Source organism: Myotis davidii, unplaced genomic scaffold (assembly GCF_000327345.1).
Source record: "Myotis davidii unplaced genomic scaffold, ASM32734v1 scaffold201, whole genome shotgun sequence".
NCBI classification, from domain to species: Eukaryota; Metazoa; Chordata; class Mammalia; order Chiroptera; family Vespertilionidae; genus Myotis; species Myotis davidii.
In genome coordinates this window covers 5,178,918-5,193,392 of record NW_006297819.1, presented here as the reverse complement: position 1 = coordinate 5,193,392, position 14,475 = coordinate 5,178,918, and the positions used below count along the sequence as shown (strand labels likewise).

At 39.6% G+C, this 14,475-nt stretch overlaps 1 protein-coding gene across 2 annotated transcripts in view; it reads right to left on the bottom strand.

Moving 5' to 3' along the window:
* Positions 1-6,476: 6,476 nt before the first annotated feature.
* The window catches only part of USF3 (upstream transcription factor family member 3), a 38,459-nt gene continuing 30,460 nt past the window's right edge, over positions 6,477-14,475 (bottom strand). For both annotated transcript variants that reach the window (XM_015570394.1, XM_006773603.2), the window contains one exon: positions 6,477-14,475. This exon is cut by the window's right edge and continues 442 nt beyond it. In XM_015570394.1, the coding sequence (XP_015425880.1) occupies positions 8,457-14,475 (6,019 nt within the window). In that variant the 3' untranslated portion in view covers positions 6,477-8,456.

Sequence of the window (14,475 nt, the reverse complement as noted above, 5' to 3'; positions counted from 1 at the left end):
GTTTCTGGCTTTGTTTACTTTCTGTCTTTGAAACTTTGTTGTGACTCCAACTCTGAGATCCCGGCTGACTGAAAACAGGTTTCTGGGGTTTTGTTTAGCTTCTATATTTATAACAGTGTTTCTTAGCAGCTCAGAGGCCTGCAGCGACAGGTGGGGAACGTTGGAGTCCTCTGTCACTGAAGCAAGCAAGCCTCATGTTAGTTTCAAGCTGCCTGGCAGCCGGCCGCCATCTTGGCTGGCAGTTAATTTGCATATCGCCCTGATTAGCCAATGGGAAGGGTAGCGGTCGTATGCTAATTACCATGTTTCTCTTTTATTAGATAGGATAAAGTATATTCAGTAATGTACAACATGTGCACTAATTTAAGTTTATATAGATTGGTGAATTTTTACATATATATGTACACACGCACACACATATACACCATTGTAACTGCCACCCACATTAAAATAGAAAACATTCCTAGCATCCTCATGTCTGTTCCAAGGTAATCCTGGACCCAGAGATAACCACTATTCTGACTTCTCTCCTCATAGATGAACTTTGCATGTTCTCGAATTTCATATAAATGGCATTGTGCAGTTAAGTACTCCTTTTTGTCTGGTATCTTTCCCTTGATATGTCTGTGAGATTCATCTGTGTGTGTACCAGTAGCTTCATTTTGTGAATATGACATCTCATTTAGCCATCCTTCTATTGATGTTTGGTTTGTTTCCAGTTTGGGGCTACTGTAAAGAAAGCTTCTACGAACAGTTTTACGCATATCTTTTGGTGAACTTATACAACATTATTTTCTGGGGTAGAGTAGGTAAGTATTTAGTTTTAAAGAAACTGCCAACAATTTTCCAAAGTTTCCATTATCACCCATGAGAATTCTAGTTATTCCACATCTTTGCCAACACTTGGCACTTGTCAGTTCTTTCCATTTTAGCCTTTCTGGGTGAGAGAGTAATGGTATCTCATTTCATTTTATTTTGCAGTTCTCTGACTGCTGATGTTGAGTGCCTTTTCTTAGGTTCTTGGCCATTTATGTAAAGAATGTTTTCAAGTTTTTTGCCAACTTTTTAAAAATCAGCTTATGAGGCTTTTTCTTTTTGATACATTTAATCTTTGCCATTCTGTCACTTGAAGAGAAATACTTAAATTTAATATAGACTAATATAACAATCTTTTTTTTTATGGTTATACTCAGATAACTATTTCCTATGTTTTTTTTCCTAGAACACTAGTTCTCAAGTTGTTTGGTCTCAGGATCCATTTATAGTCCTAATTATTGAGAACCTCAAAGATGTTTTTGTTTATGTAAATTATATCTATCAATATTTACCATCTATAATAATAAAAGCATAATATGCTAATTAGACTGGACAGCCAAACAACCTTCCAGACGTCATTCCAGACATCCTCCCAGACAAAGCCGCTGCAGCAGGGGCTGAGGCAGAGGTGGTTAGGGGTGATCAAGCAGGCAGGTGAATAGTTAGGAGCCAGCGGTCCTGGATTGAGAAAGGGATGTACAACTGCCGGTTTAGGCCCAATCCCCCAGAGATCAGCAACAAAATTTTGTAACCACATTGCAATCATTTAATTCAGAAATGTAACAGGGATCAGGCCTAAACCCCCCGAGGCCTAGATATCCCCCGAGAGGTCCCAGATTGCGAGAGGGTGCAGGCCGGGCTGAGGGACTCCCCCTGCCCCCTGCATGAATTTCGTGCACTGAGCCTCTAGTGTTAGAAATAAAAATGGGAAATTTAAAATATTCATTCATTTAAAGATAGCAACAAACTCACTACATAATACAAATATTTTATTTTATAAAATTTTTATTTTTCAAAAGAAAACAAAAAATTTTGAGAACAGTGGCAGTGTTTTGCATTTTTGTACATCTATTTAATATCTGGCTTAATAGAAGACAGCTGGATTCTCAGATTAGTTTCTGCCTTTACTCTGCTGCAGCATGCATTTGGCTTGAAGTATATGAAGAAAATCTAGCCTTAAAGAAATATGTAGTTGGAAAAGTTAGTAGCCTTTCCAGATAATTGTAGCTATTCTTCCTTGATACCACACCAAAATTCAACAATGGTCGTTTCCTGAAGTTGCAATGTGGAATTTTAAACCATATCAGTGAACTCTTTATGTTTTGCCATGTTTACCAATTGGTGTATCTTATAGTTGATGTGTTTTGGTATCTCTTCAAATATGATTATTCAAACTTATCTTTTTGTTCTAGTTGTTGCTGTGGGGCTGATGATCTGCCACTCACTCCTACATCCTACCTTACAGTGAAAATCTCCTGCATAGCTTTTTAAGATGATATGTAATTAAAATAATTTCCCCTCAAACATCTAAGTAAACTGGAAAACCAACAAACTTTACATAGCGGTTATAACTTGCATTCAACTTAAAGAGATTGAATTTATGCATGGTGGTCACATTTTTATGGGTTGTACAACCTTTAGGGCATATTAGGGCGCCCCATGTAATAAAAACATATGATACATCCACGACCTCTGTATGAGAGGCAGTGTGCAGTAGTAGAAAAAACACTAAATACTGAATAGTCAGAATACTGAGTTTTAATCTGAACACCTAAGAAGCTGGGACAAGGACAATATTGTATTAATTTCCTGCAGCCCATGTGGGAGTAAATGATCTCTAAGGTCCTCATTTTACCTGTTTCAATTTTGGGATATATTTTATACATTCCTAAGACAAAAACTTAAGATGTAAATGAAATAAACACCTGACTATCCAGTAACCAATTCCATTGAACATACCAATGTTCTTGATACTAACCCCTTTCCTCCTAAGAAGTATCCATTATCCTGAACTTTGAATTTACCATTTCCCTAATTTATATTCTAATCACATCTGTAGGCTATCCCTACACAACAGTTTGATTTACAGACATTTATGTTTTATGTAGCTTTATCCTGTAAAAGTTCTCTGCAACATTTTTCCCCCTCAAACTTCATGCTTGTGAGATGGGACCAAGTTGATGTGGCTGTACTGAAAGAGCTAATTATTGCCCCAAAGTGCTTGCTTTGGTTTCCTCCACTATAAAATGCAAGGAGGAAAGTGTAAATGGAATAATCTCTCAATATTCTTCCAGATCTGAAATTCTAATTTTACCTTTTATAGTAAGCATAGAGGTATATAGTTTGCTCTGAAGATATAGTGCTACTCATAATTATGATATATTTGAAGTTGACTCTTTGATCAGGAACATAATCCCCAGGGGAAATGTGTCATGGTATCATTTTCAGACACTTTGGCAAAATTTAAAGGTTATTTGAATATGAGACTAGCTTGCAAGAGAAGTTGTTTAAATACCAGGCTTGAAGTGGCACATGGAATGATCAGAAAAGAGAGAATTCACAATGCAAAAATGCAAAGTTTATTTTCTTAAATAAAATACTATATTTATATCTATACAAATAATTATTACAACCATTAAAATGTTACATTTACCAATAAAAATTTCAAAACTTTAAACAAGAGCATGGTTCAGAATATTCACACCCTAATACAATGCATTTGTAAAAAGATGTCAAAATAAACAGGACCTATTCTTATTTACAACTGTAGGACAATCCTGGTCATATTATACATATCTGCTCTGGATTCCATTACAAAACAAGTTAGTTCCCATTAGAATTAAAAACCAGGTGAATTACAGTAATAGGACACAGTGCGCAGCGGGCATTGTTGGCATGGAAAGAGATACAAATATTACACTTTTGAAAGCACTACAGTTGATTTTTTTCTAGTGACTGCCCTACAGTAAGCTTCTTGCCCAGTGTACCTATAAATAATTTGTGAAGGTAATTATGTTCTCAGATTTTTCCACCTATTTTTACCAAAATGAATATAGATATGGCCTGCTAAAAGTGGAAGCAAATCTTTTCTTCACAGTAACACAACTGCAGCATTTTAAGCAACACTGTCTGGTCCCTTTCTTCTTGGAAGATCAACAGTTCAACTCCCCTTTGTAGGTTACCAATATAATCAAGTCCAGTGCCTCAATGACCTCACAGATGAAAAATGGATTTAAGAGTCAGGGGATGTGGAACAGAGATCCAGAAAAGTGAACAGGGGATTGAAATGGAGTAAACATTAATTTCCTATGACATAGTATTATATATAACCGAACACATAACTGAGCCCCCCAAAATAAGATTTTTTTAAAAGGTTAAATTGCAAACAAAGGATTATCTTCTATTTCTCATGAAATCTCTAATGAAGATTATGTAGTCATCCAGAATAACACCAATTTGGATATTATGCCCAATATTTTCAACACAAGTTGGCTCATGTTAATGTAGCATCTAAATACATTGCATGATACAGAAAAAGACTGTTGATGGGTTTGCACAAATCTAGAAATAAAGATGTTGGATGACCACCACATACAAGCTCTGAGTTTAAAAGAAGTTTTGCTTCTACCTAGTAAGTTTTTTACAAGATTGAAATCAAAGATGGCTCAGAGAATAAGGCAATAGTGAGAAACATCAGCTGTACTTGTCTTCCCGGTGCTTGATTAGTTGACATGTACCATCCTGGCTGGTCCTTTGCTATAACAGAGGAGTGAGTGAATAATATATTCCAATCGCTGGTCTTGGGACCAGAGGCACAGTTTCAGGTAAAGTGCAGTACCAGGGAAGAGGCACGTGGGCAGAACTAGAAATTGTGTCCAAAAAGGTCCTCAACACTTCTTACCGGCAAATCTGGACTGCCTCACTCTACATTTGATGTCCCCACAGACTCTGGTAGAAACACGCTCAGGCTCACACAGGAAGTGTAGAATACAGGGGAAAACATGGTTCATTAAATAAGGAACAGAGCTATATGGCACATTCAATATCTTAAATCAATTTTTATTTACTTTTGTTTCAAAAATTCTTATTGTCCCTTAATACAGTGTGAGACATAGTGGCTCCCCAAACCAGGAATTGGGAATCACTAATTTGGGAGTATGACTTCCTGTCACACACTGACCCAATAGATGGTGTGCCCAATAAATGTTTCAAGGCAAAGGAGTAATCACCATGCTAAGGAAATGACCAGATTCCCTGCCACCTGTTTGACATGGAGCAGATGGAAGAAATTAAGAGCCTAGGTACCTATGTATCAAAGGAAGGGTACAGCTAAAAAGATGCATATCTGTAAGTCTTGATCCTTTCTCAAGTTTTTAAAACTTAACTCCCATTAAAATGTCTTTCCATATTTTTTTTTTTTGGAGTATAACTTCAGCCTCTCCAGGAAATGGCTAATGTTAGAAGGCAAGAACAAGGCAAATGAATTATCTTTAAAATAATTTTAAATAATTTTGTTTAAATAATTTTGTATTTTAAAAGACTGATTTTAAAAGTTGCCCTTCATTGAAGTTCACCCTGACATGTGACTGAAATTGCTGCAAAAAAAAAAAACATTCCCTCCTCATTTTTCTCTCTCCACAGTTCTAATACATAAAATTTTATAAAGCATGGTCACTCTGGAATTCTTATTCCTTACTTAGATAAAGGGTGCCATCTCTGGTATCCCCAAAGGGTCTTGCAATAAAAACAAAAATAAATTTCCTGAAGTAGTATAAAGCATCCCAAAACAACCTGTTTGTACCAAAAAAGAAAAAGAATACATCAAATTTAATTTATCCATGATTGACATATTAAAAATTACACGATGAGAAATCTGAAATTTTTCACCTCGTTAGAAGTTACTGTGTGAAATGTTTAGAGGAAACAACCACTTTCTGGAACTGATTCCATGTGATTAGCAACACTAAAAGAGAAACTAATTTAATCAATGATTCTCAATTACATCTCATACATAAGTTTGTATACTTCCAGAAATTAAAAAATTATTTGTGGAAATGGTTTTACATTCTATCGTCATATACTAGGAGCCAAGAATAACATTAAATTTACTATCACCAAAATTGGCTATGGTTCTCTGTCAATCCTTTGTCAAATATTACATCCAGAGATCAATAGATATTAAAATAAATTCCACCCCAAAATCATGTAGCTCTGATGATCAAATACTTAATACTGCTGATAAATCTCATACACTTGTGCTTTTAAATCAAATAAGATTACTATGCTCTGAACACTTCAGAATTGAGTTCATATGAAAAATGGCCTCTTACATATATATGCACATTTCTGTAAGATTAGAGCTACATGTAAGCAGGAGCCAAATTACTTGGAGATGGTCACATCCTTTCTCAGGTGGTCAAATAAGCCTTATTAGGAATAAAGACTCATTCAGGATCAATGTGTTACATGCCTGGAATGAAAGCTCTGAGAAATGTAAATGCTACCTCTGAACAGAGCTGAGCAGAAAAATACAATCAGTGCAACAGAGAAGTATCTGAAAGTTCCAGGCTTTGAGGCCTTTCCATCACAGAGTTCAAATTGAGCTTCTCCTTAGCTTGTTACCTTAGTTCCAATCATATCTAAGAGTCCCTAGTTCTTCAGAATGAGGAGGAGGAGGGGGAGGAGGAGGGGGAGGAAGAAGAAATAATCAAACACACTGAAAACTGTCCTTGAAACTGGCAGACTGGACTTTTCAAGTACAAAGAAAAACTTGAATGTTAAAGCTTAAAACTCAGTTAAGATTTTTTTAAAAAGTCATAAATTTCACATTTTTGTCTCAATGAATAGTTTTAACTGATGCGTTTATCTGTGGCTTTGCTGAATAACTTATTCATGAAGCTCTCCTGTTCTTCCCCATGACCATTTTGAAGGGAAAAAATACAAAAGCTTTTCTCATTTACAGTATTTTTGCCCCCAGGAGGCTACTTCAGTCAGCAGCAGGAGCGGATGGGAAAGTTTGGTGAGAACAGTTGAAGAGGCACAGATGACCCTTTTGCTGAGTCTTTAGAAGAGGTATTCACTGGAGTCACTGCTCTAACCAAGTCCTAGGAGGCTTTTTTAAGAAGGAAAAAAAATGCTGGTTCTTGGGTTCACTTTGTTAACAGAGAAGACAGAACAATCTATATGCATCTTTCCCACTCCATCCAGTTTTGGCAGAATATAACAACAAAAAAGTAGTGGGTTTGAGAATATGAGCATATATCGTTGTTGACTTAGTTTAAGTTTTCAAATTCAATATATGAATATATACATATATATTTTTTTAGATTTATTATTAACTTCAGTGGGGCTTTTTAAGGTCCCTACATCAAGTTTCTGTATACTTCAGCAGGTCTTGGGTCTCAATTTCCCAATTTCTGATGGTAGGCCTATTTTTAAACAACCAGTTTATACTTTAAAATCTGGGTATATACACACACACTCACACATACATACAGACATATACTAGTATAAAGACGATTTCTGAAGCACCACTTCACATCTGCCATCAGGAAAAATAATGAACAAATTCATCTTCTTATAATTCTACTATGAAGGATAATAATGCAATATACAATGCCATATTTTAAATAAAAATATCAGTAAATGAAAATAAGGACAGAGCTTAAGACTTTGCAAAGAAATATTTAAAAAGTAGGGCTCAAATAACTCTGTAGATTCCAAAGACACTATTTACTGATCAGTCCCTACCAATTAAACAAATGTAAAAGAATTTACTTTAAAATCAATAAATAGAATGAAGAGAGAATATAAAAACAAAACTCAACTTATGAAACAACTTTTAACTGAACACATGCAAAACTCCACAACTGCTCTTATCCTTATGGGCTAATGCAAAATGCAAGTACAACATGGAGAATATCAATGTATTTTTCTTTTTAACTTTCTATCTTTAAGGATCTTGGCACATTAAAGGATAACATGGCTTCCTAATTTGAAGAATGGAACATGAAATTCAGAGAACTACGTAATTGTTATAATTAACAAAGAAGCCTCTACCTAAACCAAATCTTGGGAATAAAGGCTGATTAAACAACTCACTTATTTGCTTGACTTTAACCATGGATATATATTCTGTATTAATTCAATACCTGTCAAGGATAGGAAACTGTTCTAGATGCTGACATCAACCAGCATTTGGTTATGAGTATTGTTTTCTGGGACTATCTGCATTTTTTTTTAAGAACAACTCAACTATTTCAACTACTTTACAAATTTTCAACAACAAAATTCAAAATCGAGGTCCTTCTTACTATTCAACACACCCCAGGATGATCTCCCCAACTTCTAGCTAATTAATATTTAGGGAATATAACATTACAAATCAAACTTGGAAATGCGAATCTTCTTGGAAAATTTAAAAAGCACATCATGCAATTAAAAATGAAAGGTAATTTGTTTTTGACAACCCAGCATTCGCATCATTTGACACAGCTTCCCTACATTCAGAACTGCAAATTGATTATGCAAACACAAAAACATACACACACAATTCTCTCTCCATGTGCATGTATGTGTGCATGTACATACAAATACATTTGTAATCTCACTTGTGACATTTACACTTAATCTATCAGTATTTAAACAGCTGAACTGCAGTCATGACCTAAAATATGGCTTATGTTGTGGGCAGGTCGATTTGAGGACTGCTTGGAAGAGTCAGAGGCAGAGGAGTTTGCGATTGTAAGCAAAGGTGACATTGCTGAGCCATCAGGAAGAGCTGTAGCTATTTCTGGAAACAAAGATGTCATATTAAAATTGGATAAGTGAGAGTTGGGCATGTGCATTGGTGGCATATCAGGGAGAAGAGGAAAACTTGGTTGAGCAAAACCAACAGGTCTTGGAGGAGATAAAATTGATCCAAATCGGTTATTTAAACTCCCACTGTTTACCTTCTCTGTGCTAGGATTTGAGAACATTTGATTTGAAAAATAGGGGATCGAAATATCATTGGACAGTGTAGGGTGAGCAGGAGAGTACGGGGGATAGAAGGAAGGTAGAGTATTTTGGGGATCTACAGGGATGAGTGCTGGAGTTCTAGTGGCGCTAGGCTGAGTAACCTGTGGAATGAAAGAAGTATTAGCATTTATTGGTGGATTCATGCCACCCTCGGGAATAAAAGGAAAACCAAAATTTTGTGATAGTGTATGCTGGTCAGGTGCTGAATTATCATTAGGTACTTGAGGACTATCAGGCATGAAACGAACAATACTTCCTCTCTTCTCTGTAGTGGGTTGCTGGCGTCCAAGAATCATACTGCCACTAGCAGAAAGGGGCAGATGGGGAAGACTCGGATCAAAGACATTACTATGCCTTTGATTTCCAGAACGATTCCTTTCAGGTTGACGAATTTTGGAACCACTGCTGTCTTGCAAGGGATGCCTTGATCGTTGGGGAACTGAAGAATTAGTTTGACGTACAGGAGGCCCTTGATCAGAATTTCCATGAGACACAGACGGATGTGGCAAAGTTGGCCTTGCAACCCCATGCATGTTGGTTGTGACTGGAGGATTCATGTGGCCCTTGGTCCCATGACTGTCAGTGATCCTCATGGGATTGGACTTCTGCACAGAAACATTGGGACTTGTGTTTCGACCCTGAATATCTCCTGAGGAAGAAGAACTCGAAAAAGGGATATTCAAGGTGCTGTTCCTGGTGTTAATTGCACCTAGGGGCATGTCACAACTTTCCCTATTCTGATTCTCACTCTCTCTTCTAATATGGACACTTTCATGAGTTGGGGGACAATTATATTCAACTGCAGGGGAGGGACCACACTGTGTATTCCTCTGATGTTCCGAGAGTGATCTCTGGCTCCCAATGACCTGATCACCAAGGTGAGGGGCAAGCAAACTCTGCATGAAACTCTGATGACATGTATTTTCACTGTCCCTTGGTGGGATAGCATTTCCTGTTGGGATGCTATGAACTGGTGGGTAAGGTAATCTCTTTTGGCGGTCAATTGGTGGTGGACCAGGGTTTTGACTAATTCGAAAAGCCTGAGACTGCATACTCCTCAATGATGATACAGAGTTACCTATTTCATTATTTCTTGAAGACTGTACTTCAAAATTACTCTGGGGCTGTTGAATGGCTCCAGTTGGTTTAAATGTCTGACAATCGGACAGGCGGATATCTGAGGCAACAGTATGGTCCACACGACCCTGCATATTATGAAGGGCCAAACTCTTATTTCTGGGTACATCAAGATAACTTCTCATTTCAAGCTGATCTGAAACTCTAGAACCCTGAATCGATATACCCATTCTCTGCTCTGAATTAGAAGATGTCTTTCCAATGAGTGCCTCGGCAGAATAACTTGAAACTCTATTTCTCTCTGGTCTGTGTGGAGTACAGGTCATGTCTGAAGGTCTAGTCACAATACTTGGTTGGGACACCATCTGCTGCTCTATGCCTCTTGATGTCAAGAGCCTCTGCATTGGATTATGCCCAGATACATGTTCAGAAGAAACCCCTGAGCCTTGCTGCCTGCTTCCAACCTCCTGTTGCTGGTGCATAATATCTTGATTGAGATGGTTTTGGGGATGGTTAGGGTGGTTCCGGCTAGTTGAAGGGTTTTCACAACTCTTTTCTGACTGGGAGCTTCCAAAGTGTTGCTGCATCTGTTGCTGGATCTGCTGATGGTGGGGATGTGGCTGACCACTCTTGGATCGGGATTGGTCAGTTCCATGGTGCTTCGGTTGTAACGCAAGCTGGGAGGCCTGAGTGCCCTGAACAAGATTCCTCTTTTTCTGCATATGAACTTCCTGTTGCAGAGTTCTCTGTTGGTGGACATTATGGGGCTGAGAGTGGACAGAGCTCTCTGCATGAGGTATGTGATGCTGCAGTTGATATAAGTGATGCCTCTCCCTTAACTGCCCTGCTTGCTGCTGCTGTTGCTGCTGCTGCTGCTGCTGCTTTAAGTAGAGATGGTTACTATGCAGGTGAGATACCCCTTGAGCTGGAACATGCTGTTGCAGGACCTGCAGATGTTGACTGGCCTGGGTTTGCTGCTGCTCAGCAACCGAAGGCTGAGAACTGCACTGAACTTCAGTTTGCCTCAATGCAGGGGCCACAAAGTTGTTACTAGGTGGAAATAATCGCGTAAGGCCATCTCCATGTGCTGGGTTGCTAATAGGCACAACTGAGTTTGAAGAGTTGGGAGGGATCTGACTAACCATCATTTGAGTATGATCAGAAATGCTGTCTGGAGTTCGGCTAACCAGGGACATACCTTCAAGCCTGAGGGGGGCTGGCTGACAATGCTTTTGACGTTTCACTGAAGATAGTAGAAGGTCATCTTGGACAGCACGTTTTGCAGAGTCTTTGCGGCTTTCATGACTTGGCTTTAAGAGTGGCTCTTGAATCTGTGAAGTTGGTACAGTACCAGTCATAGTACTTAGTTGTTCTTGAGAATATTCAGTCATCAGAGATGGTCCAGGAGGCTGACCGCCATAGGAACTAGATGAAACAGTCAGATTAACTGTAGCAGAAACAGTTGTTGACTCTGAAGTCTGAGACAATCCAGCACAGCTGACAAGAGAATGGCTGATGCTGCTCTGATGGATAAGATTATTCACACTTAAACTGGTAATGCTTGGTGGCTGAGAATTCGAAACCTGCAAAGAGGCATTTGATGTTTTAATTCCTACCGAACAACTTGGTTTTTCAAGGGGCCTATCCACAGTTGCTTCAATTGAATCCTGAGAACTAAATTCATTTGGTGTTGCTTCTGCCTGACCTGGGCTATTCTCTTTAGAGACCTGTGTTTTAAAAGGCTGGTCTCCCTCTAAAGATGATGCTTCAGAAGGCTTTGAAGTAACTTCCCTTGTATCAGCCTGGGTACTACCTTTTCCTTTCTCAAGGTTTTCCTGGTCAAAAATAGCTCTTGCTGCAAGAGCGACTATATCAGTTTGCTCTACAAAGGTACAGCTGTCACACGTATTAGTTGTTACATTGCTGGTGACATCTTCTCTAGTTGTTTCAGGAAGCATGGATGCAACTGAGAAACTACGACTACTGCCCGAGCTGGTTGACATGGGAGAGTCAGCCTGCCTACTGGTAAGCAAGGAGCCATGAATAATCTCCTGATCAGGGATGCAGGAATGATGCTGTCCTGGATCTCTGTCATCACTGTTCATCAGTAACAGTTCCTGTTTGGAATGCAAATCAATACTTGAATCGATTATTTTAGAATTTTCTGAAGTAAAGTCAGGATGGTCGACCTGGACTGAAAGAGATGATTTCTGAGGGTCTTTTTCTTTAGCAAGACCAGACAGCAATGCAGTTAAACCTTGTTCCTTTAAGAGACCTGTAGTTTGCATTCTATCTGATGAATCTTGCTCAACTCCGCAAGGTTCAGCAATGATTTCTACCTCAGAAACACAGTCAGTACTTGTAGTGCTTGTGGTAGATGATGAACCAGAAACCTGAGAAACCAAAACATGGGGATCATTTGGAGATGGAATCAACACGTTGGCTGAAGTACCAAATTTGGGAGCATCAGACAATGCCAAACTAGTTGGTGGCTTATCCTGAGAAGTCTCTCGTTGCACTATGGGGACAGAATCTTTGGGTTGTGCTGGGGCCACCACAAAATGTTCACTTGTTATAGATTCTTGACAGGGTGAGTTAGACTCTTCTGCTGACTTAGATTTGGGTACAGACTCAGGTATCACTGATTCCGAATTCAGAACATCCAAAGAAGGTGAACCAGAAACACTCACAGTACTCTTTGCCTGGGACATAGTGACAGATGGCACCACAAGAGGGGGGCTTTCCAGCAGTCCATCATTACATGGTGGCTCTGCTGAGCCTTCAGTACTGGGGCAGTCCACCTGGCCCACATTGCTGACTGGATTCAGGGGGCATGCTGACTTGTTAGCTGCTAAGTGTTTCTTGCCACCTGGTTTCTTACTCAACCTTTTTGACTTCACGTTAGGCAAACAAGCTACAGTGTTCACTGAGGGAGTAGTCACTAGATTATAAGTACTGGGTAGTGTGGCTGAAGTATCTGTTGTCATGGGAGATGCTACAGTTGCTGTTAATGAAGCACAGTTAGCTGGGGTGGTTTGACTGTTTGCAGTAGTTTGGGGTTTGCCAGGCTGGCTAATAGACAATTGTACACAGCTTTGCCCAGCCATTTGTGATATGCTTTGATTGAGGCTGGCCAAAGCACCAAATGTGTTCAGGGCAACATTGGTATTTGGATCTTCGCTGGTGGTGGGTTGAATAATTTGCATAGGGTTTTGGTTTGTAGTTCCTGATGAAGACATCACAGGCTGCAAAGCAAAGAGCTGTCCATTTAAAGAAATGGTTTGAGGCTGTTGTTGGTTTGACATGGTAACAGAAAAAGTTTGTGTTGAATTAGATGTTGATAAAGATGAAGGTCTTGGTAATATGTGGACAAGATGCTTTCCACCAAAAGTTTGTGGGGTCGGAACAGTTTGCACGGAATTAGACCCTATTATAGCATTGGCTCCATTGACAGGGAGTCGAACAGAACCAGGAGGTGGAGCTGAGAGGAGTGGCAAAGGATTCTGATTAGCTGCCTGTATGATTACTATCTGTTGACCTACAGTTGGGTTGGTAACCTCTGCCCTCATCACTGCTGGGCATGGAGTGGTGCTGGGTGGCTGAAGAATGATGACGTTTTGATTAGCTGGAGCTGCTTTAACAGCTGTTCCTACTGGCTGAGCCATCTGAATCACTTGCATTGCTGAATTCAATGGGAGGATATTTGGGGGGGTCTGAGATTTAACTTGTGGCTGGGCAATAACTGGCTGCATAGGTAACGATGGACAAGAAGGCAAGGTTACAACTACTTGCTCAACTGGCTGCCCATCTGCTGGAAAGGAATTATTCAGGTTGATGCTTGTAGCCATATGTCTACCATGCTTGCTTGTGGTGGGGCTAGTACCAGACTCATTTAATACTGGAGTCACAGCAGAAGATGGTGTCTGGCTTAAGGGCTGAATAGTGTTTCCTGCCAGTTGCAAAGTAGTCCACGTTGTCTGCGTGTTTCCAGATGAGGAAATTCGAGTAAGGCTATTAATATTTTTCAAATCTGAAGCACTAACAGCTGAAGAAGGCAAAGAACAAGAAAGAGTCCAACCATTATCCAAAGGGTTTGCAGAAGGACTGCTCACAGGAGCAGTGGTCTTCCCTCCTCCAGGGACAGATGGGGCCACCACTGCAGTAACGCTTGTGGAGTCTGCACCCTTGCTAATGCTCACTGGACCGGAATCACCTGCAGATCTGGGAGGCTGGGAACAGACTGTGGTGGTAACTGAAACAACAAAGGTGGTTTGAAAATCACTTCTTAAATCCTGTGTGCTCAGGCAGGACTTGTCTCCAGGGTTCACTTTAGTGGTAGTTGCTGAGGAGCTGGAGGGGACGCTTGTGGCACAAGGGACTGTTTTTTTCAATAATTTGGGATTCTCTTTCCCGTTCTTATTTTCAGAAGAATTTTGATCATTTACACTTGTGTGCAAGGACCGATGTTGGCAAGGTTCAGGTCCTACGGGAACAGCAACCAGTGAGCCCCTGGTGGCACCAAGCACACGTGAATCGCTTTTGGAGGTGGCAAGCTTGAGAATT